This window comes from Phyllobates terribilis, unplaced genomic scaffold, assembly GCF_046119375.1.
Source record: "Phyllobates terribilis strain yellow unplaced genomic scaffold, ASM4611937v1 Scaffold_2__4_contigs__length_985480577, whole genome shotgun sequence".
NCBI classification, from domain to species: Eukaryota; Metazoa; Chordata; class Amphibia; order Anura; family Dendrobatidae; genus Phyllobates; species Phyllobates terribilis.
In genome coordinates, this window is record NW_027362762.1 from 476,037,172 (window position 1) to 476,064,700 (window position 27,529).

At 43.9% G+C, this 27,529-nt stretch overlaps 1 protein-coding gene across 3 annotated transcripts in view; it reads right to left on the bottom strand.

The window, feature by feature from the left end:
• MYOM3 (myomesin 3) overlaps positions 1 to 27,529 on the bottom strand; it is a 184,388-nt gene that overhangs the window by 86,629 nt on the left and 70,230 nt on the right. For all 3 annotated transcript variants that reach the window (XM_073665800.1, XM_073665795.1, XM_073665788.1), the window contains one exon: positions 12,522 to 12,617. In XM_073665800.1, the coding sequence (XP_073521901.1) occupies positions 12,522 to 12,617 (96 nt within the window). The remainder of the gene's footprint in view (positions 1 to 12,521; positions 12,618 to 27,529) is intronic.

Here is a 27,529-nt window from a genome sequence, read left to right on the forward strand (position 1 = left end):
GGGTGGTCGCTGACCGCTTCTCCAAGATGGCTCATTTCGTTCCCCTGCCAGGCCTCCCGTCTGCACCCGAGCTAGCTAAAGACTTTATTTGTCACATCTTTCGTCTTCATGGTCTGCCCCTCCACATCGTGTCGGATCGTGGGGTACAGTTCACCTCACGCTTCTGGAGAGCCACTTGTAAACTGCTAGACGTCACCCTGGACTTCTCTTCCGCTTACCACCCACAGTCCAATGGTCAAGTGGAGCGGATCAATCAGAACCTGACCAGTTACCTCCGGCACTTCGTTAATGCTCATCATTCAGACTGGGTGGATCTCCTACCATGGGCCGAGTTCTCTTATAACAATCACGAGAGCGAATCCTCCTCCAAATCCCCGTTTTTTGTAGTCTTCGGTCAGCATCCTCGGATTCCTTTTCCTGTCTCCACCTCTGTGGACAACCCGGCTGCGGAATCTCTCGTTAGCAAATTTTCCTCCATTTGGGAGAGTACCCGATCCGCACTCCTTCAGTCGTCCGAACGGATGAAAAGACACGCTGACAAAAAACGCCTGGATCCTCCACAATTTCGTCCTGGAGATAAAGTCTGGCTCTCATCTAAATATGTCCGACTCAAGATACCTTCTTACAAGTTAGGGCCTCGGTTCATCGGTCCTCTGGAGGTCATCAGTCAGATCAACCCGGTGGCCTATAAATTGAAACTCCCGGCCAACTTACAGATCCCTAACTCCTTCCATGTATCTCTCCTCAAACCTGTGGTACTTAACTCTTTTTCCAAGTCTACAGGTACGCCTCCTGCTCCGGTTTCTGCTGAGGACGAGTTTGAGGTAGAGAACATTCTTGCCACCAAAAGGGTAAGAGGAAAGACCTTTTTTCTAGTAGATTGGAAGGGGTTTGGTCCTGAGGAGAGAACGTGGGAGCCCCGGGAGAACATCCATGCCCCTCTTATCCTTGCTAAATTTCTGTCTGGCCTAAAAAAGGGGGGCCTAAAGGGGGGGGTACTGTAGCGCCGGCGTCCCTGCCCTCTGCTAGGCAGGGACGCTGTTCCTCTCACCTCTCTGCTCCGTGCCCGGCGTCCTCCTCCCGCTCTGCTGGCAGCGCGCGCTCCTTCCCGGCCACTGTGCTTAGGGCGCGCGCGCGCTCTCCCATCCTCTTAAAGGGGCCGCGTGCGCCGTCCTAAGGAGTCCCCGGCCAATGGCCGGAGGACTTCACCATATATAAGGCACCTCCTCCAAAATGGAGGTGCCCGAGCAATGTTGTTGCACTGTTCACTACTCTGCTTCAGCCCTCAGGTCCCGTTGCCAGTTACCTGCCAGATACCTGCCAGATTCCTGCCAGCTTGCTGTCTTATTCCTGCCTGATATTCTGCTACCTGCCTGCTAGCCTGAGGTCCGACGGTCTGCCTTACAACTCCTGTCAGTCTGTCTAAGGACCAGCTTGCCCGCTCACCTGGGAGCGCACATCAGCTACCTGCCTGCTTGCCTGAGGTCCGACGGTCTGCCTTCCAACTCCTGTCAGTCTGTCTATGGACCAGCTTGCCCGCTCACCTGGGAGCGCACATCTGCTACCTGCCTGCTAGCCTACCTGGAGGCTCCGCCGTCACGTGCTGTGACCACCTGCCTGTCCAGTGACTCCTGCCCGCTCACCTGGGAGCGCTCATCTGCTGCCTGTCTGCTAGCCTACCTGGAGGCTCTGCCGTCACGTGCTGTGACCACCCGCCTGTCCAGAGACTTCTGCCCGCTCACCTGGGAGCGCTCATCTGCCGCCTGTCTGTTGGTCTTCCAGGAGGCTCCGCCGTCACATGCTGTGACCACCCGTTTATCCAGAGACTCTCGCCTGCTCACCTGGGAGCTCACGTCTACCATCAGCCGCCACAGGTCGTACCAACCCTTTACCCAGAGACTGCCCCGGTCATTTGCCATGACCATCTGCCTGTTCATCCAGAGACTGCCCCGGTCACTTGCCGTGACCTCCTGCCCGTTCTTCCAGAGACTGTCCCGGTCACCTGCTGTGACTGCCTGCCTGGTCGCCACCCGCTCCCTTACAAGGACCGCCCCCTTGTATAGTAGCTCAGAGGTTCCGCCTCCCAGACCCGTTACACCTGGTATATATATATTCCCCATCCTGGTATATATGTCCCTTATCCTGGGCTCCTTCCTGGTATGTATATATTCCCCATCCTGGTATATATGTCCCTTATCCTGGGCCCCATCCTGGTATATATATCCCCCATCCTGGGCTCAATCTTGGTATATATATCCCCATCTGGTATATATATTCCCCTTCCTGGTATATATATCCCCCATCCTGCTGTATATATCCCCCATCCTGGGCCCAATCCTGGTGTATATATCCCCCATCCTGGTATATGTCCCTTGTACTGGGCCGCATCGTGATATATATCCCCCTTTCTGGTATATATCCCTTATCCTGGACCCCATCGTGATATATATCCTCCATTCTGGTATATATCCCCCATCCTTGTATATATATCCCCTATCCTGGGCCCAATCCTGGTATATGTATCCCCATCCTGGTATATATATCCCCCATCCTGGTATATATGTCCTTTATCCCGGGTCCCATACTGGTATATATATCCCCCATCCTTGGCCCAATCCTGGTGTATATATCCCCCATCCTGGTATATGTCCCTTGTACTGGGCCGCATTGTGATATATATCCCCCTTTCTGGTATATATATATCCCACATCCTGGTATATATGTCTTTTATCCTGGGCCCCATCCTGGTAGATATATATTCCCCATCCTGGTATATATGTCCTCTATCCTGGGCCCCATCCTGGTATGTATATCCCCCATCCTTGTATATATATCCCCCATCCTGGGCCCCATCCTGGTGTATATATCCCCCATCCTGGCATATATATCCCCCATCCTGGTATATATATTCCCCATCCTGGTATATATGTCCCTTATACCGGGTCCCATACTGGTATATATATATATATATACAGTATATATATTCTCCATCCTGGTATATATGTCCCTTATCCTGGGCCCCATCCTGGTATGTATATCCCCCATCCTTGTATATATATCCCCCATCCTGGGCTCAATCCTGGTGTATATATCCCCCATCCTGGCATATATACTGGCATATGTATCCCCCATCCTGGTATATATGTCTCTTATCCCGGGTCCCATACTGGTATATATATCCCCTATCCTGCTATATATATCCCCCAACCTGGGCCCAATCCTGGAGTATATATCCCCCATCCTGGTATATATATCCCCCACCCTGGTATATGTCCCCTGTACTAGGCCGCATCCTGGGATATTATAAGCAGCAGAAGCAAACAGTAGCTCAGGAAATCAGGTGCCTGTAGGCTCATGCTGGAGCCGAAACGTCGCCACAGCTCTTGTTGAGCTAATAAACCACCTGTTTTTTGGAGTGCTGTCTTTGTTACTTTTTCTATATACACTGCTCAAAAAAATAAAGGGAACACTTAAACAACAGAATATAACTCCAAGTAAATCAAACTTCTGTGAAATCAAACTGTCCACTTAGGAAGCAACACTGATTGACAATCAATTTCACATGCTGTTGTGCAAATGGAATAGACAGTAGATGGAAATTATTGACAATTATCAAGACACCCTCAATAAAGGAGTGGTTCTGAATGTGGGGACCACAGACCACATCTCAGTACCAATGCTTTCTGGCTGATGTTTTGGTCACTTTTGAATGTTGGTTGTGCTTTCACACTCATGGTAGCATAAGACGGGCTCTACAACCCACAGAAGTTGCTCAGGTAGTGCTGCTCATCCAGGATGGCACATCAATGCGAGCTGTGGCAAGAAGGTTTGCTGTGTCTGCCAGCGTAGTGTCCAGAGGCTGGAGGCGCTACCAGGAGACAGGCCAGTACACCAGGAGACGTGGAGGGGGCCGTAGGAGGGCAACAACCCAGCAGCAGGACCGCTACCTCCGCCTTTGTGCAAGGAGGAACAGGAGGAGCACTGCCAGAGCCCTGCAAAATGACCTCCAGCAGACCACAAATGTGCATGTGTCTGCACTAACGGTTAGAAACCGACTCCATGAAGGTGGTATGAGGGCCCGACTTCCACAGATGGGGGTTGTGCTCACAGCCCAACACTGTGCAGGACGCTTGGCATTTGCCACAGAACACCAGGATTGGCAAAGTCGCCACTGGCGATCTGTGCTCTTCACAGATGAAAACAGGTTCACACTGAGCACATGTGACAGACGTGACAGAGTCTGGAGACGCCGTGGAGAGCGATCTGCTGCCTGCAACATCCTTCAACATGACCGGTTTGGCAGTGGGTCAGTAATGGTGTGGGGTGGCATTTCTTTGGAGGGCCGCACAGCCCTCCATGGGCTCGCCAGAGGTAGCCTGACTGCCATTAGGTACCGAGATGAGATCCTCAGACCCCCTGTGAGACCATATGCTGGTGCGGTTGGCCCTTGGTTCCTCCAAATCAGGACAATGCCAGACCTCATGTGGCTGGAGTGTGTCAGCAGCTCCTATAAGATGAAGGCATTGAAGATATGGACTGGCCTGCCCGTTGCCCAGACCTGAATCCGATTTAGCACATCTGGGACATCATGTCTCGCTCCATCCACCAACATCACGTTGCACCACAGACTGTCCAGGAGTTGGCGGATGCTTTAGTCCAGGTCTGGGAGGAGATCCCACAGGAGACCATCCGCAACCTCATCAGGAGCATGCCCAGGCATTGTAGGGAGGTCATAGAGGCATGTGGAGGCCACACACAATACTGAGCCTCATTTTGACTTGTTTTAAGGACATTACATCAAAGTTGGATCAGCCTGTAGTGTGTTTTTCCACTTTAATTTTGGGGGGGACTCCAAATCCAGGCCTCCATTGGTTAATAAATTTGATTTCCATTGATGATTTTTGTGTGATTTTGTTGTCAGCACATTCAACTTTGTACAGAACAAAGTATTCAATGAGAATATTTCATTCATTCAGATCTAGGATATGTTATTTGAGTGTTCCTTTTATTTTTTTGAGCAATGTTTATAGGTATATATCCCCCATCCTGGTAATGTGTCCATTATCCTGGTATATGTCTCTTTTCCTGGTAATATGTCCCTTATTCTTGTATATATCTCTTATCCTGGGCCCCATCCTGGTAATATATTCCTTATCCTGGGCCCCATCTTGGTAATATGTCAATTTTTCTGGGCCTCATCCTGGTAATATGTCCCTTATTCTGGTCCACATGCTGATATATGTCCGCCTTTCTGCATTCTTTAATGCATACAAAAAAACCAAAACAATTATGCTTGCCTTCCCTTCGCTCCCCCGCTGAGCGGCATACTCTTCTGAACCCAGCAGCTGACTTCAGCGTGCAAGCGATGGGAGCACATGACATTACTTCCATGCCCTCCCAGTCATGTGCATGCTGACGTCAGCTGCTGGCCTCTGATTGGCCAGCAGCAGGTACTGCCATGCATGGACCCATTGGGTCTGTGTGTCGCAATACACTTCAACTGGATGCACTTCAACTTCATCCAGTTGAAGTTTCTGCTGGCATTGGCGGGTCCCTACCCGCACGGGCCAGGTCTGCGACCTCGGTCGTTATGCCCTTAGAAGCAAATGTACAGTGCTCTGCCTGGTAAACAATCAAGGGGATCAATCTGCGCTGGAGTGATGCCTCAAATGTACAGTGCTTCAAATGATATAGAATTCGCCCCTTCACAAGTGGAAGATTTGTCATAATAAAATTTGGTGTGCAAAATTCCTAAAAATGTTTGTTCATTTATGACCAAAACTTAGTGATTGGGAAGGGGTTAGGATTACTATAATGCCAAACTACCTACCCACATTTTGTACCATACAGGAGAACACCCCACGGCTGTAGATCTGAGAATGTGCAGTTGCAAGTTACTAAGTGAACTAAAATTCAGTACGTTAATAATGAAAGGCCATTATGAAACTAAATTATTGTTAAGCAAAGACATTGTAAAAGTGAGGAAATAGGCAACTGGAAGCCACAAATTCTGTACAGAGCAGTTTTTGGTTAGCAGTACCTTAAATCAGCCACTAGATGTCATTATAGTGTAAAAATACTGCTGCACAATGACTAGACTTACTACTATAAGGTGAACAAGAAACAGTGGCATGAAGGTAAAATAGAGCAAAAGAATACAAAAAAAGGGTTACCCACTCAGGGGGCTGCGGAATGGTGTGACAACACTGCAGGAAACAAAATCTTTATTTCATATTGAGGCACAAAAACTTAACATGTACAATGTAGTACTCACAAAAGGATTTGAGTGTCTTCCTTACATTGGTCTCTATAATTTAAAGAATGATGAGCGGAACAAAAGGAGCTGCTGTACTTAACTGCGGGGAGCTCACTGTCAATCAGCATGATGGCAGTGACGCCCCCTGTCATCAGCGCACAGCGTAAGAGAAAGAACTGCTCTGTTGTCGTGTCACAGGAAACAGGAGAATTGGCGCTTGAGTTGGGAGAGATCATTGCAGGGCAGAACAGGAAGATAGTTGGCAACTACCTGTCGGTAAGTTGTTAGCCCCATACAGAAAAAAAGAGTCCTGGATAACCCCTTTAAATTAAGATGCAAAACACACTTGTTCAGTTCATCATGTGAAAGCTTTGCCATTTGAGGGCAAATAGCATTCTCACGCTCTAGTCTTGACATTACGACATATGGGGTACGCCTGGACATAACAACTTTTGGGGTATGCCTGTGCAAAAATCTCAATCATAAATGTTTGTTATTGGTGATATAATTACTCCCAATATTTCTCCCGTATATGTGTGGTAAGCCATGTGCAATATGTCATTACTAAAGTTATAGAACCCTACTTGTGACTAGTGGGGTTGGCTCTGCAAATAAGTATCCAATGGGATGTTCTCATTTTTGTTCTTAGAACCCTTCTAACATTCTTTTTTCCAGGTTTTGAGCTTTCCTTTTATTATAAAAATTAACTCTTTGTTACACCTTGGCGTACAGTAAAAAGTGATCTGTGATGCTGAGTAACTTCTTACCGACTAGCCATGAGTCGGGGAAGTCAAGGAGTCAGAGTTCAAAAGCCAGGAGGGTATGTCATAAACAGAGGAGTGCAACAAAGTCAATGCCACAGTGAGGAGTCAGAATTATAAAAAGATAGTGGATAAAGACAAAGAGGCTAGGCAAATGGATGGTCAAAGGAAATCCAAGACTGGGCAACAAAGATCAGAATATAAGAACAGTACAGTGCAGAGAAAACACACATCACTTGAGCAAAGCTACAACTGGCAATCTTCTAATCATTGCCAGCCAGCAAAACAGGTGCCACTTGGAGGAAACCATGCAGGCCTGGCCAGATTGGACAGCTGAGCTGTCATTCACAATACTGATAGTGTCGCCACATCTCTCACAGATTCTGTGGTTCATCCGTATGGCCTGAGTCATGGCCTGCGCCAAAAATCAAGGGGAGTCATGAAGAACCAGAGCATTCTTCAGAGACTTGAAAAGACCTTTGTGGAACTGGCACCTGAGAGCTGCATCATTCCACAGAACTTCAGTGGACTATTGCCGGAACTCGGTGTAGTAGTCCTCAGTGGTGCGGCAACCCTGTGCCAGGTTCATGATCTTTGCGTCAGCGACCTAGATCCTGTCGGGACCATTCTGTGGCTTGTGGGGACAAATAAAATGCCCACGTCATCCCCTGAAGACCAAGGTGGCAGGGAAAAATAGCCTACAGCTCTCCCTGAACACCCTAAAGTGTTTTATTTTTTATCCTGAAAAATTATCAGGGAATGCCACTACAGGTTCGGGAGAGACCAACTGTATGTCAGAGGGTCAGAGTCATTGCTGGCAGTGGAGAGCTATAGGAAGTTTTCATCAAACTAGATATCTGACCCTGCAACTGATATTGCGACGATTCAAGAATCCAGTATTCCTTAGCCAGATCCTGAATTAGTTGTGTCATATATGCCACCTGTTATTTACAAATTGCCAAAGACAAATAATTCCTAACTAAAGCTTCCTAAGTTTAAAATATAACTTTTAATGGTGCCTATTTAATAGATATACAGAAATAGAAATATGTGCTCTATTAAAATCACAAATAATGTAAAGTTCTTATTTCCTTAATCAGAGAGATTCATATTGTGACAGATGTGATCATACATCAAGTCATATGAATAATAGACCTCCAATCAGAATAAGGTATAATACAGTCCTGCTTATTGTTATTGGCACCCATGAAGTTTAAATACATAATGTGGAATATCTACTGAAAAAAATGAATCAAGTGAAACAGTTTTTTGTATAGAGCACTTGTGTTAAAAACAAAAGAGCAAATGATAAACAATAATTTAAAAACAAAAATAGGGAAAAATAGAAAAACCTAAAGCTTGCTGTGTCACTGGTATTACCACCCTTTACATTAATTTAGTATGGAAACACATTTTGACTCGCCTGTGGTAAATCCCAAAAGAGATTCACCTGTGATTAATTGTCGGTGCCCATGTGACATGCATTAGCCAATGAATGATCACATCAATGTTTTAAAAAGCCACATGGTAGGCCCTGTTCACAATGGTGAAGACAAAAAGAGCTGTCTGAGGACATCAGAACTACTATTATTAGCAAACACAAGACTTCCAAAGGGTATAAGGTCATCACCAAAGACCTTGGTATCCCAGTTTCAACAGTGTGCAATGTTATTAAGAAGTTTGCTAAGCATGGAAGCATCAAGAACCTCCCTGGACATTAGGAAAAGAGGAAAATTGACAAGAGATGTCTTCGAAGGTTGGTGCAAATGGTGGAAAAAACACCACATCAAACATCCAAAGACCTGAAGGCCATACTGGAACAGTCTGGGGTTGTGGTTTCAACAGGTACCTTACGCCACACACTAAACAAAGCAGAGATTTATGGGTGAAGGCCAAGAAAGAAACCATGCTGAAGAAAAGACATAAAAATGAAGGACTGATCTTTTCCAAAGAGTACCTTGACAAACTACAATCCTTCTCGGAAAATATTCTGTGGACAGATGAAACAGAAATAGAGCTTTTTGGCAATGCAAAGCAACAGTTTGTTTACAGATGACGCAATGAAGCTTTTAAGGAAAAAAAACACCTTACCAACAGTTAAGCAATGTGGAGGATCCATAATGCTGTGGGGTTGCTTTGCTGCGTCCAGTACTGGAGGCCTTGAACGTATCACAGGAATCATGAAATCAGAGAATTATCAAGAGATTTTAGAGTGAAATGTCCTACCCAATGTAAGAAAACTTGATTTGAGTCAAAGATCATGGGTCCTTCAGCAAGATAATGATCCAAAGCACACATCCAAAAGTACACAGGAATGTTTGAAAAGGAAAAAATGAACTGTTTTAAAATAGCCAGCAATGAGTCCTGACCTCAATCCCATTGAAAATCTTGGGGTGAGCTGAAATCTGCCATATGGGAAAAAGAACCCAGCGATCATTCAAGAGCTTGAACAAACTGCAAAGGAAAAGTGGGAGAAAATTCCAACTGAGAAGTGCAAGAAGCTTATAGATGGCTACAAAAAACGTTTGGAGGCTGTCATCAATGCCAAAGAGTGTGCAACCAAGTATTAATTAGGGGTGCCTGTATAGCTGCACATGCTGTTTATCTGTTTCTTCTTTGAAATTGCAACACGGAAGTTGAAAAACAACTATTTATTGTTGTATTACTTTTGACCACTAATTAAAAAATCCTGAGGATATAACTTTGGTACATTTCCATTTATTTCTGAAGATATTGTACAGTCTATGAAAAAAATAAAAGGATGGCAATAATGGTGAGTAGCACTGTATATATCACCTCTCAGGCTATCAGTACTATGCACCATATACAGCTATTTCAAAGACAAATACATTAAAATAGTCTCTTTAGACTCTCAGCGTTATATGGCTGAGTTTAGTAATAAATAGCTGTAATACCTAATCAAGATGGATAGTAATACTATCTCATTAACACTGAAGATTATTTAACCCTAAGAGTAATTTGAATTAGAGTCGAGGTCCACTTCTATCTATCTGATCATGCTGCTTAACTGAGTGTTTTCGGATATACTCCTGAATTGATGTAAGACATCTCTCTTTTAACAGGGACTAATCTCAATCATAACTCTGCATAATGTGACCGCGAACCACAGATATGCCACCTGGTCACAGAGCATGTGAACAGGATCCATACTGGTAATGTGACACTGAGTCACTTCTCACAGACTAGCTGTGAGTCGGAGAAGTCAAGGAGTCTGAGGTGAAAAGTCAGGAAGGTATGTCATAAACAGAGGGGTGAGGCAAAAATGCAAAAATGAAGTCAGGTCACAATCTTGGGTCAGAATTCCAAGAAGGTAGCAGATCAAGAAGAGGAAGAAGACAAAGGGACTAGGCAAATGGATGGTTAAAGGCAAATCCAAGGTCGAGCAACAATGATCAGAATATGAAAACATTAGAACCCAGAGCAAACACACACCGATTGAGCAAAGCTACAACTGGAAATCTTCTAATCATTGCCAGCTAGCTAAATAGCCAGGTAGTCACTCAGAACTGGTGAAACCTGGAGGAAACCCTACCAGATGATAAGGCTGCGCTGTCATTCACAATACAGACAGCTCAGCACGCCTCTGCCTCAGATTGGGTGTCTGAGCTGTAACTCACAATCTCCTATTGGGCAGCTGAGCTATCACTCACGTCCTTGGAAGACTGAGTGGTGGAATTATGACAAGATCTTTATACAAGTCACTAGTGATGAATTATACACAGCTTATAAAATAAAGCTCATATATTACAAAATTTTGGCCAATATCATATAAATCCTCCAAACTTCTTCATGCAGATCTGTCGTACTGGCTTCAGCAGAAAACAAATTATGCAATAATGCTAGCAGCCAATATTACAGGTGCAGCTATGGCCACCAAAGCAATGTGTGATGCTATCCTTACAAAAAAGTTATGCTCCTCCTCTTTGCTGCTTTTGATTAACTCTTCGTTTGTCAGGGTCTTTGGGCACTGCAAACTTAATTGGTCCTAAAGATGCTGACACAAACAGAGCAGGCGGACATTACGTAGAGGAAGGCAGGGTTATCATATCATAAATGGCGGCATTACCATCCCATGCAACTGAAGTTTAACACCCCTCATTTAAAAGGATTGTCCAAAATACGTAAATATGGCTTCTTTCCTTGACAAGTAGCACCACAACTGGCTCTGGATTTTAGTGCAGTTTAATACTTCATGAGAGCAGAGCAGTAATATCAGACCCAAGCATTAAGCAGGTGTAGTGCTGTATTTAACCTCTTCATGACCGGAGCATTTTCCGTTTTTGCATTTTCGTTTTTTGCTCCCCTTCTTTCCAGAGCCAGAACTTTTTTATTTTTTGTTCAATATGGCCATGTGAGGGCTTATTTTTTGTGGAACAAGTTGTACTTTTAAACGTCATCACTGGTTTTACCATATCATGTACTGGAAAGCGGGAAAAAAATTCCAAGTGCGGTGAAATTGCAAAAAAAATGCAATTACCACTGTCACTGAATGCTAAAACTGACCTGCCATTATTATTCTCCAGGTTATTACGAGTTCGTAGACACCAAACATGTATAGGTTCTTTTTTATTTGTGGTGAAAAAAAATTTGCAAAAAAAAAGGCACCATTTTCCGAGACTTGTAGAGTCTCCTTTTTTCGAGATCTGGAGCCGGGTAAGAGCTTATTTTTTGTGCGCCGGGCAGACTTTTTTATTGATACCATTTTGGGGTAGATTCGATGTTTTGATCACCCGTTATTGCATTTTATTGCAATGTTGCGGCGACCAAAAAAATGTAATTCTGGCGTTTCTAATTTTTTTCTCGTTATGCCGTTTACCGATCGGATTAATTCTTTTTTTATGTTGATAGATCGGGCTATTCTGAACGCGGCGATACCAAATATGTGTATATGGGATTTATTTTTATTATTTTATTTTGAATGGGGAGAAAGGGGGGGTGATTTAAACTTTTATATATTTTTTTATATTTTTTAAAACATTTTTTTACACTTTTTGCTTGCTTCAATAGTCTCTGCTACATAGAGGTAATGAGCAGATCGCCTATATGTAGTAGAACTGCTCATGTTCTATGAGCACCGACCGCTAGGTGGCGCTCATAGCAATCTTCACAGGACAACCACAGGGGTCTGCTGCAGACCCAAGGTTGTCATGCCCACGCATTGGTGACCCGCGATCACATGACGGGGTCACCGATGGGCGGGGTAAGAGATGCGCTTCCAGTGCGGCGCTGTTAAATGCCGCTGTCAGAGATTGACAGCGGCATTTAACTGGTTAACAGTCGCGGGTGGATCAGCTGTATAAATCAGCAGACATACGCCCGGTTCAGTGCGGGCTCAGCGCCGGAGCCCGTGCTAAACAGGGGGTGCCGACGTGGTTACGTACCACGTCGGAAAGGGGTTAAAATAAATAAATAATAAAAGAAATTGGTGCCCATTTCTATCAGTGACCCTTCTAACATTATTACTTGAAAAGGGGTAACTTTACCTGCTGATTTCCAATGTAAGTGTGCCAAATTCATTAAGAATTCTATATTTTCCTGGGGGCGATGTTTTCAGCTCAATAGGCTGTCCATTCTTAAACCTGTAAAGACAAAGATAGTGGTACATTAAATTGTATGGCCCGTGGCGTGCAATAAACTGCTACATATTGTTGTTAGTTATCCCATATACTACCCCTTTTTATGGTGTCGTTTTCTATCCTAGATTGATATGTTAAAGGGAAATTTTAACTCATCTGGCAGTGGCTCCTCTGCCTCCAGAACAAAAGGGTAGGGCAACTAAATTCAAACCAGCTGATCTATTTCTCTCCTGAGCACTGGTGGACACAGACAGGAGAGGACAAGAACATATATGGGCCCTTTGCAGCCCAAGAGCTCATGATAATACACAATTCCACCTGCTTTGGAGGTAGAAATGGGCCCCCTTACCTCATGAGCTCCTGTGCAGGCGCAAAGGTTGCACCATTGATATGTCTGCCCCAGCTCCTGAAATCATCAGTCAGGGGAGAGTCAGGAGGCCACCATAAACATTGGATGGTCAGGTGATTCAACCCAAATTGGAGGGTTCGGGCGACTCCTATCGAATGTGTATGTGGGCCTTTTCGTATAATAGCTAGGAATGTGGGGAACTGAGGCATGTGTCCCAGGTGCTGGCTATCATGAGGTTTGCAAGGAGCCACTGTGCTTTGGTAATTTTATGGGTTATAGGGGTTGTTCAGACTGGGGGCTCAAGTTTGGAGTCATAGTATGTGACTGCAGACTTGTGAATGCTCACAACACGCACAGCGCAAGCTGTCAGAATTGTCCGATGCTGATTCTGGGAGTGGGCAGGCACATGATCGCAAGTATGCAATTTGCATACATGTGGTCACGTGCCAACTAAACGTGCATGGCCTCACTCAATACAAGTTAATTGAGCAGGGCTGTACAACGTTTAGTTGGAATGTAGCCAGTAGTAAGCAAATCTCATACATGCGGTCACATGACCGCCCACGCCCGGCAACAACACCAGAGAGTCCTGACAGTGCACTTTGTAAGGATTCACAAGTCTACAGTTACATAGAGTGACTGCAGACTTGACCTCCAAGCCTGGACAACCCCTTTGACTCCTTCACGACCTTTGACATACCCATGTGTCATGGTTAGATAGGGGTTCCCGACCTTTGACATATAGGTACGTCATGGCGATTATGCACTGCACAGGAGCTGTGCCTGCGCCATCGCCACCAAGGAACTCGGCTTACGTGACAGCCGAGACCCAGCTGTCAAAGCCAGGAGAGGTGCCCTCACTGCCTCCGGCTGTTTAATTCCCTATGTGCTGCTATTGATATCGATCGCAGGAGGCTAGGAGAGGGAGGGGGCTCCCTTTCCCTTCCAATTGGCACCCGCCGTGATGTCATCGTGAAGGCCCGATAGTTGCCATGGTAACCCGAGACCTTTTAAAAGAATAGAAAAAAATAAGAAAAATAAATGAAAATAAAATTATATCCATAAATACTGTGGCAAGACGACTCGGTCGGCTCTCCTGGAGGCAGACTCAGGACACAGTTCTCAGGTTACTTTCCTGCTGGTTTATTATATGGCATAAACTCATGCAGGGTTCCACAGGAAAAATAAACTAGACCCCTCTGGGTTAAACGGGAAAAAAACCAAAATATAGCTCAGTTCATAGGTGAGCGGGTTCCGCCCGCTCTCGGTAGCACTAACTGCACAGGCAAAGTCCCTGTAAAAAAGCTCTGCAGCTTCCACAACACTGTCTGGACACTTCCCTCTCCAGACCACACTCCAGAGAAAAAAAAGGGACTGAGCTTTTACACATTGCTCAGCCACACCCTGAGGGGAGGTAGGGGGAATGGTGTCCTGCCCTCTTTGCCATTCCCATTAAACCGCACACCCTTTAACAGAGTAAACCCACCAGCATATAACATGCTGGCAGAAATAAAGTAGGTCTTAGTTCACACAGGAGAGCATCCTGAGTGACACATACCTCCCCTCACATATAAAACCAGTGACACTGTCACATATCCCCCCCTCTGCCCAAAGCCGGGGGTTTGGACACCTTCTGACACCAGGCAGGGAATCCTACAGTGGGCATCTGCATTCCCATATAACTTCCTATGCTCCACATGAAAGTTAAAATCTTGGAGCCCTAGGAACCATCTAGTTACCCTGTCATTTTTACCCCTCTTCTCCCTCAACCATCTCAACGGGGCATGATCTGATACAAATTTAAACTTCCGACCTAGTAGGTAATATTTCAGTGTATCCACGGCCCATTTTACGGCTAAACACTCTTTCTCTACTATGGCGTAATTCTTCTCGCAGGAGGACAGCTTTCGGCTCAGATAGAGAATGGGATGTTCTTCCCCATTTATCTCTTGAGAGAGTACAGCCCCTAGACCAACCTCTGAAGCTTCCGTCTGGACCACAAATTCTTTCTTAAAGTCTGGCGCGACCAGGACCGGCTGCTTGCACAGTGTTAGCTTCAACTGTTGAAAAGTGGACTCCGTTTCTTCCATCCATTTCACCATGGTTGATTTGGTGTCTTTTAGAAGTTCCGTTAGTGGCGCGGCCATCATGGTGAAATTTGGGATAAACCGCCGGTAATATCCCACCATTCCCAGGAACGCTCTCACCTGCTTCTTGGAGAGCGGTTGCAGCCAGGTTTGAATTGCCTCCTCTTTCTTGATTTGCAGCTTTATTTTGCCTCTCTCAATGACATAGCTCAAGTACTTGGCCTCCTCTTTTCCGATGGCACACTTTCTCAGATTTATGGTAAATCCCGCCTTCCTTAGAGCCTCCAGAACGGCCTGTAGTTTAGGTAGGTGACTAGCCCAGTCTGGGCTAAAGACCACAATGTCGTCAAGGTAGGCTGCGGCATACTTCTTATGTGGGGCTAGGATCCAATCCATAGCCCTCTGGAAAGTGGCTGGGGCCCCCTGTAGTCTGAACGGCATCCACGTGTATTGAAAACATCCATCAGGTGTTGAGAAAGCCATCTTCTCCTTTGCCGTCGGGGACATGGGGATCTGCCAGTAGCCCTTTGTCAGGTCAAGAGTGGTGATGTACCTCGCCGGACCAAGCCTCTCGATGAGTTCGTCGACGCGGGGCATCGGGTACGCGTCACACTTGGATATCTCATTCAGCCGACGGTAGTCATTACAAAACCTCCATTCTCCATTGGGTTTTGGCACGAGGACGATAGGGCTCGACCACCCACTCTTTGACTCCTCTATTACCCCGAGGTCTAACATCCTCTTCACCTCAGCCGAGATCACCTCCAGGCTTGCTTCTGGAATCCAGTACGGCTTCAGATTCACTTGTACGTGCGGCTCTGTTAGCACGTCATGCTCTACCACATGAGTATGCCGCGGCAACTCTGAGAACAGCTCCCGATTCCACTGTAGTAACTCTTGACACTATTGCTTCTGGGCCGGTGATAGAGTCTCTGCAATAGTGACCTCCTCCACCTTGCCTTCTGGTGCGGCTCCCAGGCAAGGAGCTTCCACAGGTTCCCGGTCCCCCCACGGCTTGAGCAAATTCACATGATATATTTGATGCGGCTTTCTTCGGCCAGGCTGGTGGACTTTATAATTAACCTCGCTAACTTTCTCCACCACCTTGTATGGACATTGCCATTTGGCGAGGAACTTGCTCTCGACGGTAGGGATTAGCACCAAAACAAGGTCCCTGGGCTGGAACTGTCTTAGTCTCGCTGACCGGTTATATACCCTCGCCTGGGCTTCTTGCGCCTGGAGGAGATGTTCCTTCACGATGGGCATCACCTTTGACATTCTCTCCTGTAACTGGGCGACATATTCGATGATACTCTGGTGTGGCGTGACTTCGGCCTCCCAAGTTTCCTTGGTGATGTCTAGGAGACCTCTTGGATGCCGCCCATATAGGAGCTCAAACGGAGAGAAGCCAGTGGAGGCTTGAGGAACTTTTCTGACAGAGAAAAGCAGAAATGGGAGCATTGCCCATCCTTTTCAATGACCTTCCTGCGCATCGCCTTTAAGGTCTTGTTAAAGCGTTCCACTAGGCCGTCCGTCTGTGGATGATAAACCGAGGTCCGAATCTAAGTTATCTGAAGGACTCTGCAAAGCTCCTTCATCACCTTGCTCATGAAGGCGGTTCCTTGGTCTGTCAGAATCTCTTTTGGCAGACCTGTTTGAGCAAAAATATGGACCAGCTCTCGGGCTATACTTTTACTGGACGAGTTCCTTAGGGGAACCGCTTCGGGGTACTGGGTTGCATAGTCCATGAAGACCAGAATATATTGGTGGCCCCGAGCTGATTTAACTAAGGGGCCCACGAGGTCCATGGCAATCCTCTCAAAGGGAACCTCTATCACAGGTAGTGGGACTAAGGGGCTATGGAAGTGGGAAGAGGGAGCGGTTATTTGGCAGGTAGGGCAGGACCTACAATAGTTTTGAACTTCTTGGTAACACCCTGGACAATAAAACCTTCTCAGTATCCTCTCCTGAGTTTTCTAGACCCCTAGGTGTCCCCCCCGAAACATGTGAATGGGCCCTATCTAGTACCCTCCGTCTTTATGTCCCCGGCACTAAAAGCTATTCAACTATCTCCAACTAGCTCCTTAGTTTGGCCACCCGATATAGCAACTCCCACTGCACTGCAAAGTGGGGGAATCTGGTGTTGGCCCAGCTCTTGGGCAACCCCATTACATACAGTAACCTGGACAAACCACCCCCTTTAAGGTCAGGTCTCGAACTTGAGCAGTCCCAAAGTTCTCTCCGGATATATCTCTCTCAGGGAGGTTGGCCTCCTCGGTCACTGTCTCAACCTCGTCACCGACAAGGGCGCACAGTGGAAACTACTCCACCTGAGACTTCGTCGGGGGTTCTTCTCCAAGGACCTGGCTTATCCCCACGCTACTTAGTCCAGATCCCTTCCCCCACAAGTCCCAAAATAAAAAAAAATCACGGCCCAATATGACGGGGTGTATCAGGTCCTTCACTACCCTGACTTCATGGGACTGGGCACCACAGTCTGTCCCCACTGTCACTGTGGCCACGGGATAGTCCTTGGTGTCACCATGGATGCACCGAATGCCCACAGTTTTGGAAGGGATCAACTGGAGGGGAAGGGTAGTTCTGATCAAGAGGTTAAAAAATATTGTTTTATTAATTAATTTTTAAAAATGGAGTAATCACCTAAAAAAAGTGCGCTGTATCAAAATCAGACGTACATGTACAATCTGATTAGAAAAGTAGAAAATGCTCTTGGATTTACACTTTCATGAGACCAAGTTATTGACTGACTAACACAATTTCGATGCTATAGGGTCCTTATTATATTATTAGAAACACTCACAGAAGTATACCTCTTTCAGGGATCAGAGTGAATGGATATAGAACCCCTTTCTTTTAGTCAGTTTTTTACAGGGGAAACATTTTTGAGACACAGGGTTCTTACAACTCTAAATATCACCCTGCTGTTTATCAAGTTCTCCTAGCAGCCCACAGATTATTATTGCAGAGTAAAGAGCTTTTTGGCACACTATTAACCATATCACCAATTTCATAAATAAACGCGGATTTATCTATCATAAAGTCTCCTACATTTGGTGTCAGTGCAGAAAATGCAATACTTCAGCTCCTTCTTTTTAGTCAGTTTTTTAAGGGAAACATTTTTTAAGACACAGAATTCCCATAATACTGTATATCAATCTGCTGCTAACTAAATTCTCCCAGCAGCCCATAGATTTAATTGCAAAATAAAGAACTTATGGCACATTATAAACTATATCACCAATTTCTTAAATGTATGCAGACTTATCTGTCATAACGTCTCCTTTATTGGTGTCAGTGCAGACCATGCAAAGCTTTGGCTCCCGACGCGTTTCATTACTCCTCAGGGGAGTTAAGAGCCTTGTGCCACCTTCCAAAAGTATCTGACATTATTAGTGGATTGCATCCAATATATACGCCAACTGCCGGACATACCATGTGGTGTGCATATCCAGTATCCATGTCCCTGTAGTACTAAGCTCCATAGTCGTGCTCGTGTCTGCTTCCTGACACGCATGCTGGAGCGCAAAATTTCTTACTGCGCATGCTCTCTCGGCCGGACTTCCAAGTCACTTTCGGATTCACCGTGACGTATATCCGGCCCGTGGTACGGAAGCTCCGTAATGGAATGCAAAACACGCTCCCAAAGCGTTAAACATATCACGGAGCCTGCGCTATAAGAGTTGGGGTCGTGCATATCCTTTCCAAAGACACATTTACATCGCGGCGTATACATAGGGGTATATTATAGGATATAGTCAACCCTCTGAGTATTACACCGTCTCCAACATACACATTTGTACCAAAGGTCCTCGGAACATATTATTCCAAATGTGACCTATACTGTATACGTATGTACCATTTCTTGTCGTGGCAATAATCATATATATATGAATCTAGGACCAAAAATGAGTTTTCCGGTAGTTCAATCACCAAGAATCAATTACAGCAAATAAAGACAAAAACAAAAACAAAAAACAAGTAAGGACCCGTGGAGGTGGGGGCCCTGAGTTCGTATGCCCGACCACAAATAAGGGAATTGGTGCAAAACGGAGGAAAACACAGTGAGGTGAAAATTTTTTTGGATTAGGGTAGGATCTACATATGCCCCTAATCATGATCTCTATCTATTACTGTCGCCTACCTAACGTGGAGGTTGGCACCCTAGGGGACCTACGCAGTGGTGCCCCCACTCAACGGCGGCTATCCCTAAGTATTCACTCCTATTCTTACACCTACATAACTCATAGGAAAGGGATGAAGGATAGTTGTTCATTAAGTCCAGTTGGATGTACTGTTTTTAACCAAAAAATCCATTTAGATTCTTTTTGTAAAATCATTCTGTCCCAATCACCTCCTCTCAGGGGGGAAGAAATCTTATCAATCCCCACAAATGTTATTTTTTCCGTGTTACCTCCATGATACTTAATTAAGTGATTGGCAACCGGAGTGTTTCTTTTGTTCATGGTGTCGCGAATATGTTCCCTGATTCTTTTTCTGAATTCCCTTTTTGTCTTTCCCACGTATTCGACTCTGCATTCACATGTTGCTTTGTAAATGATACCTACACTTCGACAGTTGATGAAGTGCCTAATCTCGTATACCCTTTTTGTGTTATTACTCATGAAAGCTTTTGTTTGTTGCACTGATCTGCATGCCATACAGTCTCCACATCTAAAGCATCCCTTCACTCTTGTTTCCAGCCATGTTGTCTGAGAGGGCTGCTTAAAATGGCTATGGACCAATCTATCTCTTAATGATCGCCCTTACGAAAGGTAATCTGGGGGATGTCATGTATACTCTCATTTATGTCTGCATCCATTTGCAGGATTGACCAGTGACGTTCTAAAATTTTTCTAATGTCATTGGCACAATTTGAAAATCTAGTGATGAATCGAGATTTACTTTCTGCTTTATTATTGCCACCTGGTCTAAGGAGATCTTTCCGATCTTTTTTCAAAGAGGATTTGTATGCCTCTGTCAAAGGTTTTCAGAAAGTACTTGTAATTAATTCGCCATTATTCCCCTTTTGGATGCAGATATCGAGAAATGCTAACTTTTCACGATTCATTTCATACGTGAATCGTAAGCCCAGATCATTTGTGTTTAGCCCCTCAACAAAGGTTACAAAGTCATTCTCCGTTCCCTTCCATATCACTAAATGTCGTCAATATATCTTAACCAAATGACCACCCTCTCAATCCCTGGGATAGGGGGGTCACTGAAAATCTGAGTTTCTTCCCACCAGCCCAGGAATAAATTTGCATACGAGGGGGCACAGGGGCTCCCCATCGCAGTGCCCCTGAGCTGGTTGAAGTACTGATTATCAAAAAGGAAGACATTGTTGGTTAGGCAAAAACGAAGGGCCTTTAAGATAAAGGCATTATGTCTATTATACTGACATCCCCTAGTACGGAGATAGTGGTCCACAGCTTGAATTCCTTTTTCATGTGGAATAGAAGAATAGAGTGCTTCAACATCTATACTTCCTAAAATCATGCCTTCATCAAGATGTATACCATCAATTTTACTTAAAAGATCAGTCGTGTCTCGGACATATGAACTCAGGGACACCACAAAAGGTCTCAAAGCTTCATCTAAGTAGACACCCATGTTCTGTGTGTGACTCCCCACTCCAGATATAATAGGTCTAGCCTTTAATGGGTTCGTTCCTTTATGTAATTTTGGCAAACTATAAGAAGTTGCCATAATTGGATGTGTTGGGACCAAAAAACTTTTTTCGTCTCTTGTTATCACCCCACTTGCACAACCCTCGTCCACAAGCTCTTTCAGGGCTCCAACTAGCTCTTTAATGGGATTTTTTGTTCAATTTCTCATAACCCAATTTATCATCCAAAATGCCAGTACACAGATGTTTATAGTCCTTTGTGTCCATAATTACAATATTCCCACCTTTATCAGATGGTTTTATCACTATGTTCGTGTCCTGCTCCAATTTATGTAAACTCTCCATCTGTTGTTTACTCAAGTTATGATGCACTCTTGTGTTGTGTGACTGAAGACTCATGATATCTTCAGAGACAAGATTCAAAAACAGATCAATAGAGCTCAAGTCTCCAGAGGATGGTGGCATTTTTTTGCTCTTGTTTTTTAAATTTGTAAAGAGCCCATTTCCATCAATAATAGGTACATTCTCATCCAAATGGTAGAGAAATCTCACATCCTGCAATAGGTCTTCAGTTATCCCCAAATCTATGCATGATTTTTTATCTTCTCTTTTAAAGTAATTTTTCCATCTTAATTTTCGAATAAAAAGATGGACATCCTTAATTGTCTCAAATAAATCAAAATCCGTTGTAGGGACAAAGGACAAACCTTTTTTCAATACATCCATCTCGTCATCCGACAGTATTCTCGATGATAAATTAACCACTTGGGATTCGTTAAAATTATTTTGGGGTTTGGGGGAATTGGATATGGAGGGGCCTATTGAGCTAATTTTTCTATTAGAAGTCCTATCCATTCCTTGATATAGAGTCCCGTGGATTTGTGTCATTTTGGCCCCCCCACCGGAAAGATTCATGCGGTTCCTCAGTGGGTAGCTGTACTCTAAAAAATGATCTTTCTGGGGTGATCTTCTATTGTTTCCTCTTCCCCCTCTATTTCCCCCTCTCCCTCTTCCTCTTCCTCTCTGATAACGAGATCTGGTTTCTACATAAGAAAGGTCTGTTTCGGATGACTGTCTCTAATGCACGGTAATTCCGCCCAATGGAAATGGAATATGCCCTATTTTCACGAAACTCCTGTAAATCTCTAGTGTATAGTCTGTGTTTCCTTTCCTTCAGAATGTATTGATATTTGTTAAGACTATTCTAAAGACCTGTTTCTTTTATGCCGATTTCTGATTCTGCTGAGAATTTTTTCGTAATTTCAATATGTTCCTTCAAAGAGTCATTTAAATTGTTTAGGGTTATCCTTTCTTCCTCCAATAATAATTTCATCAATCTTAATGAACTGTCTGTTGCCTCCTTTTCCCATTTTGCCAAAAGGCCTGAGCTTTTGTAACGGTATCCCGGCGAGAGAGTAATTCTTAAATGATGGGGTACTATACCTGATTTAAGACTTTGCACCTCCCACCAGGATGTGATTTGATCCCTATATACCTTTGTAAGTTCCTTGAATGCTGTATTGAAAGAAGGTACATATTTTTTCTGTGTGAATGTCCGATCCGAAAATACCTCCTTGGCCTCTGTAATCCATACATTTGTGTCTAAACCAGTCGACAAAAAAACTGCCATACCTTTGTAATATAACAGACAATTCAGCTAGTATAGATAACCTCACTTATCAGTGAAGAAATAATAGCAAGAGGTTAAAAAATATTGTTTTATTGATTAAATTTTAAAAATGGAGTAATCACCCAAAAAAAGTGCGCTGTGCGTATCAAAATCAGATGTACATGAATAATCTGATTAGAAAAGTAGAAAATGCTCTTGGATTTACACTTTCATGAGACCAAGTTATTGACTGACTAACACAATTTCGATGTTATAGGGTCCTTATTATATTATTAGAAACACTCACAGAAGTATACCTCTTTCAGGGATCAGAGTGAATGGATATAGAACCCCTTTCTTTAGTCAGTTTTTTACAGGGGAAACATTTTTGAGACACAGGGTTCTTACAACTCTAAATATCACCCTGCTGTTTATCAAGTTCTCCTAGCAGCCCACAGATTATTATTGCAGAGTAGAGAGCTTTTTGGCACACTATTAACCATATCACCAATTTCATAAATAAACGCGGACTTATCTATCATAAAGTCTCCTACATTTGGTGTCAGTGCAGAAAATGTAATACTTCAGCTCCTTCTTTTTAGTCAGTTTTTTAAGGGAAACATTTTTTAAGACACAGAATGCCCATAATACTGTATATCAATCTGCTGCTAACTAAATTCCCCCAGCAGCCCATAGATTTAATTGCAAAATAAAGAACTTATGGCACATTATAAACTATATCACCAATTTCTTAAATGTACGCCGACTTATCTGTCATAACGTCTCCTTCATTGGTGTCAGTGCAGACCATGCAAAGCTTCGGCTCCTGACGCGTTTCATTATTCCTCAGGGGAGTTAAGAGCCTTGTGCCATCTTCCAAAAGTATCTGACATTATTAGTGGATTGCATCCAATATATACGCCAACTGCCGGACATACCATGTGGTGTGCATATCCGGTATCCGTGTCCCTGCAGTACTAAGCTCCATAGTCGTGCTCGTGTCTGCTTCCTGACACGCACGCTGGAGCGCAAAATTTCTTACTGCGCATGCGCTCTCGGCCGGACTTCCAAGTCACTTCCAGATTCACCGTGACGTATATCTGGCCCGTGGTACGCAAGCTCCGTAATGGAATGCAAAACACGCTCCCAAAGCGTTAAACATATCACGGAGCCTGCGCTCTCAGAGTTGGGGTCGTGCATATCCTTTCCAAAGACACATTTACATCGCGGCGTATACATAGGGGTATATTATAGAATATAGTCAACCCTCTGAGTATTACACCATCCCCAACATACACATTTGTACCAAAGGTCCACGGAACATATTATTCCAATTGTGACCTATACTGTATACGTATGTACCGTTTCTTGTCATGGCAATAATCATACATATATGAATCTAGGACCAAAAATGAGTTTTTCGGTAGTACAATCAAGGAACAAATCCATTAAAGGCTAGACCTATTATATCTGGACAAAAAAACAAGCAATGTGAACTGAGGTCTAAGATGGTAGACATGCAAGAAATAGGAGCATGTTCACACTAGCAAAAAGAAGCAAAACCTACAAAAGACAAAAATATATCTCATACCCTACCATCATTATATATAAATGTAAAGCAAAGTTGCATAATAAATATAGGGTACTTAGTGAACTATTTTTGATCAAAAAAAGTATACAAGCCGTCCCACCAGCGGCAAGGTGACCCTAAATTGGGACGGTACCTATACTGCCTATATTAAAAACCTTACTGTATATCAAAGTTGAAGTAATGCATATAAAAGGGTAGACAAATAGGACCGGGTCCCAACTCCAGACCACCCAGGCCCGTGGTAAGCTACATATATACCAATCAGCTCAACAAAGGGCATGCCACACCCTTAAATTGCACAGAATGCAAACAAGACAAAAAAAAAAAAACAAACAAAAAAAAAAAAAAAACAAGCAATGTGAACTGAGGTCTAAGATGGTAGACATGCAAGAAATAGGAGCATGTTCACACTAGCAACTTTGATATACAGTAAGGTTTTTAATATAGGCAGTATAGGTACCGTCCCAATTTAGGGTCACCTTGCCGCTGGTGGGACGGCTTGTATACTTTTTTTGATCAAAAATAGTTCACTAAGTACCCTATATTTATTATGCAACTTTGCTTTACATTTATATATAATGATGGTAGGGTATGAGATATATTTTTGTCTTTTGTAGGTTTTGCTATTATATCTGGAGTGGGGAGTCTCACACAGAACATGGGTGTCTACTTAGATGAAGCTTTGAGACCTTTTGTGGTGTCCCTGAGTTCGTATGTCCGAGACACGACTGATCTTTTAAGTAAAATTGATGGTATACATCTTGATGAAGGCATGATTTTAGGAAGTATAGATGTTGAAGCACTCTATTCTTCTATTCCACATTAAAAAGGAATTCAAGCTGTGGACCACTATCTCCGTACTAGGGGATGTCAGTATAATAGACATAATGCCTTCATCTAAAAGGCCCTTCGTTTTTGCCTAACCAACAATGTCTTCCTTTTTGATAATCAGTACTTCCACCAGCTCAGGGGCACTGCGATGGGGAGCCCCTGTGCCCCCTCATATGCAAATTTGTTCCTGGGCTGGTGGGAAGAAACTCAGTTTTTCAGTGACCCCCCTATCCCAGGGATTGAGAGGGTGGTCATTTGGTTAAGATATATTGACAACATTTTTGTGATATGGAAGGGAACGGAGAATGACTTTGTAACATTTGTTGAGGGGCTAAACACAAATGATCTGGGCTTACAATTCACATATGAAATGAATCGTGAAAAGTTAGCATTTCTCGATGTCTGCATCCAAAAGGGGAATAATGGCGAATTGATTACAAGTACTTTCAGAAAACCTACGTTTACAAATTCCCTTTTGAGATGGGACAGTGGACATCCTGTCCCACTCAAGAAGGGCATCCCAAAAGGACAATATCTGAGAATACGCAGGAACTGTTCCAATATGAGTAAATTCAAAGAAGAATCGGATGATTTGAAACAATGTTTCTTAGAAAGAGGTTATCCTAAAGGAATTTTGACAGAGGCATACAAATCCTCTTTGAAAAAAGATCGGAAAGATCTCCTTAGACCAGGTGGCAATAATAAAGCAGAAAGTAAATCTAGATTCATCACTAGATTTTCAAATCGTGCCAATGACATTAGAAAAATTTTAGAACGTCACTGGTCAATCCTGCAAATGGATGCAGACATAAATGAGAGTATACATGACATCCCCCAGATTACCTTTCGTAAAGGTCGATCATTAAGAGATAGATTGGTCCATAGCCATTTTAATCAGCCCTCTCAGACAACATGGCTGGAAACAAGAGTGAAGGGTTGCTTTAGATGTGGAGACTGTATGGCATGCAGATCAGTGCAACAAACAAAAGCTTTCATGAGTAATAACACAAAAAGGGTATACGAGATTAGGCACTTCATCAACTGTCGAAGTGTAGGTATCATTTACAAAGCAACATGTGAATGCAGAGTCGAATACGTGGGAAAGACAAAAAGGGAATTCAGAAAAAGAATCAGGGAACATATTCGCGACACCATGAACAAAAGAAACACTCCGGTAGCCACTCACTTAAATAAGTACCATGGAGGTAACACGGATAAAACATTTCTGGGGATTGATAAGATTTCTTCCCCCCTGAGAGGAGGTGATTGGGATAGAATGATTTTACAAAAAGAATCTAAATGGATTTTTTGGTTAAAAACAGTACATCCGACTGGACTTAATGAACAACTATCCTTCATCCCTTTCCTATGAATTATGTAGGTGTAGGAATAGGAGTGAATACTTAGGGATAGCTGCCGTTGAGTGGGGGCACCACTGCGTAGGTCCCCTAGGGTGCCAACCTCCGCGTTAGGTAGGCGACAGTAATAGATAGGGATCATGGTTAGGGGCATATGTAGATCCTACCCTAATCCAAAAATTTTTTTCACCTCACTGTGTTTTCCTCCGTTTTGCACCATTTACCTTATTTGTGGTTGGGCATACGAACTCAGGGCCCCCACCTCCACGGGTCCTTACTTGTTTTTTGTTTTTGTTTTTGTCTTTATTTGCTGTAATTGATTCTTGGTGATTGAACTACCAGAAAACTCATTTTTGGTCCTAGATTCATATATGTATGATTATTGCCACGACAAGAAACGGTACATACGTATACAGTATAGGTCACAATTGGAATAATATGTTCCGTGGACCTTTGGTACAAATGTGTATGTTGGGGATGGTGTAATACTCAGAGGGTTGACTATATCCTATAATATACCCCTATGTATACGCCGCGATGTAAATGTGTCTTTGAAAAGGATATGCACGACCCCAACTCTGAGAGCGCAGGCTCCGTGATATGTTTAAAGCATTGGGAGCGTGTTTTGCGTTCCATTACGGAGCAGACATCATGGGCCAGATATATGTCACGGTGAATCTGGAAGTGACTTGGAAGTCCGGCCGAGAGCGCATGCGCAGTAAGAAATTTTGCACTCCAGCGTGCGTGTCAGGAAGCAGACACGAGCACGACTATGGAGCTTAGTACTGCAGGGACACGGATACCGGATATGCACACCACATGGTATGTCCGGCAGTTGGCGTATATATTGGATGCAATCCACTAATAATGTCAGATACTTTTGAAAGATGGCACAAGGCTCTTAACTCCCCTGAGGAGTAATGAAATGCGTCGGGTGCCGAAGCTTTGCATGGTCTGCACTGACACCAATGAAGGAGACGTTATGACAGATAAGTCTGCGTACATTTAAGAAATTGGTGATATAGTTTATAATGTGCCATAAGTTCTTTATTTTGGAATTAAATCTATGGGCTGCTGGGAGAATTTAGTTAGCAGCAGATTGATATACAGTATTATGGGAATTCTGTGTCTTAAAAAATGTTTCCCTTAAAAAACTGACTAAAAAGAAGGAGCTGAAGTATTACATTTTCTGCACTGACACCAAATGTAGGAGACTTTATGATAGATAAGTCCGCGTTTATTTATGAAATTGGTGATATGGTTAATAGTGTGCCAAAAAGCTCTCTACTCTGCAATAATAATCTGTGGGCTGCTAGGAGAACTTGATAAACAGCAGGGTGATATTTAGAGTTGTAAGAACCCTGTGTCTCAAAAATGTTTCCCCTGTAAAAAACTGACTAAAAGAAAGGGGTTCTATATCCATTCACTCTGATCCCTGAAAGA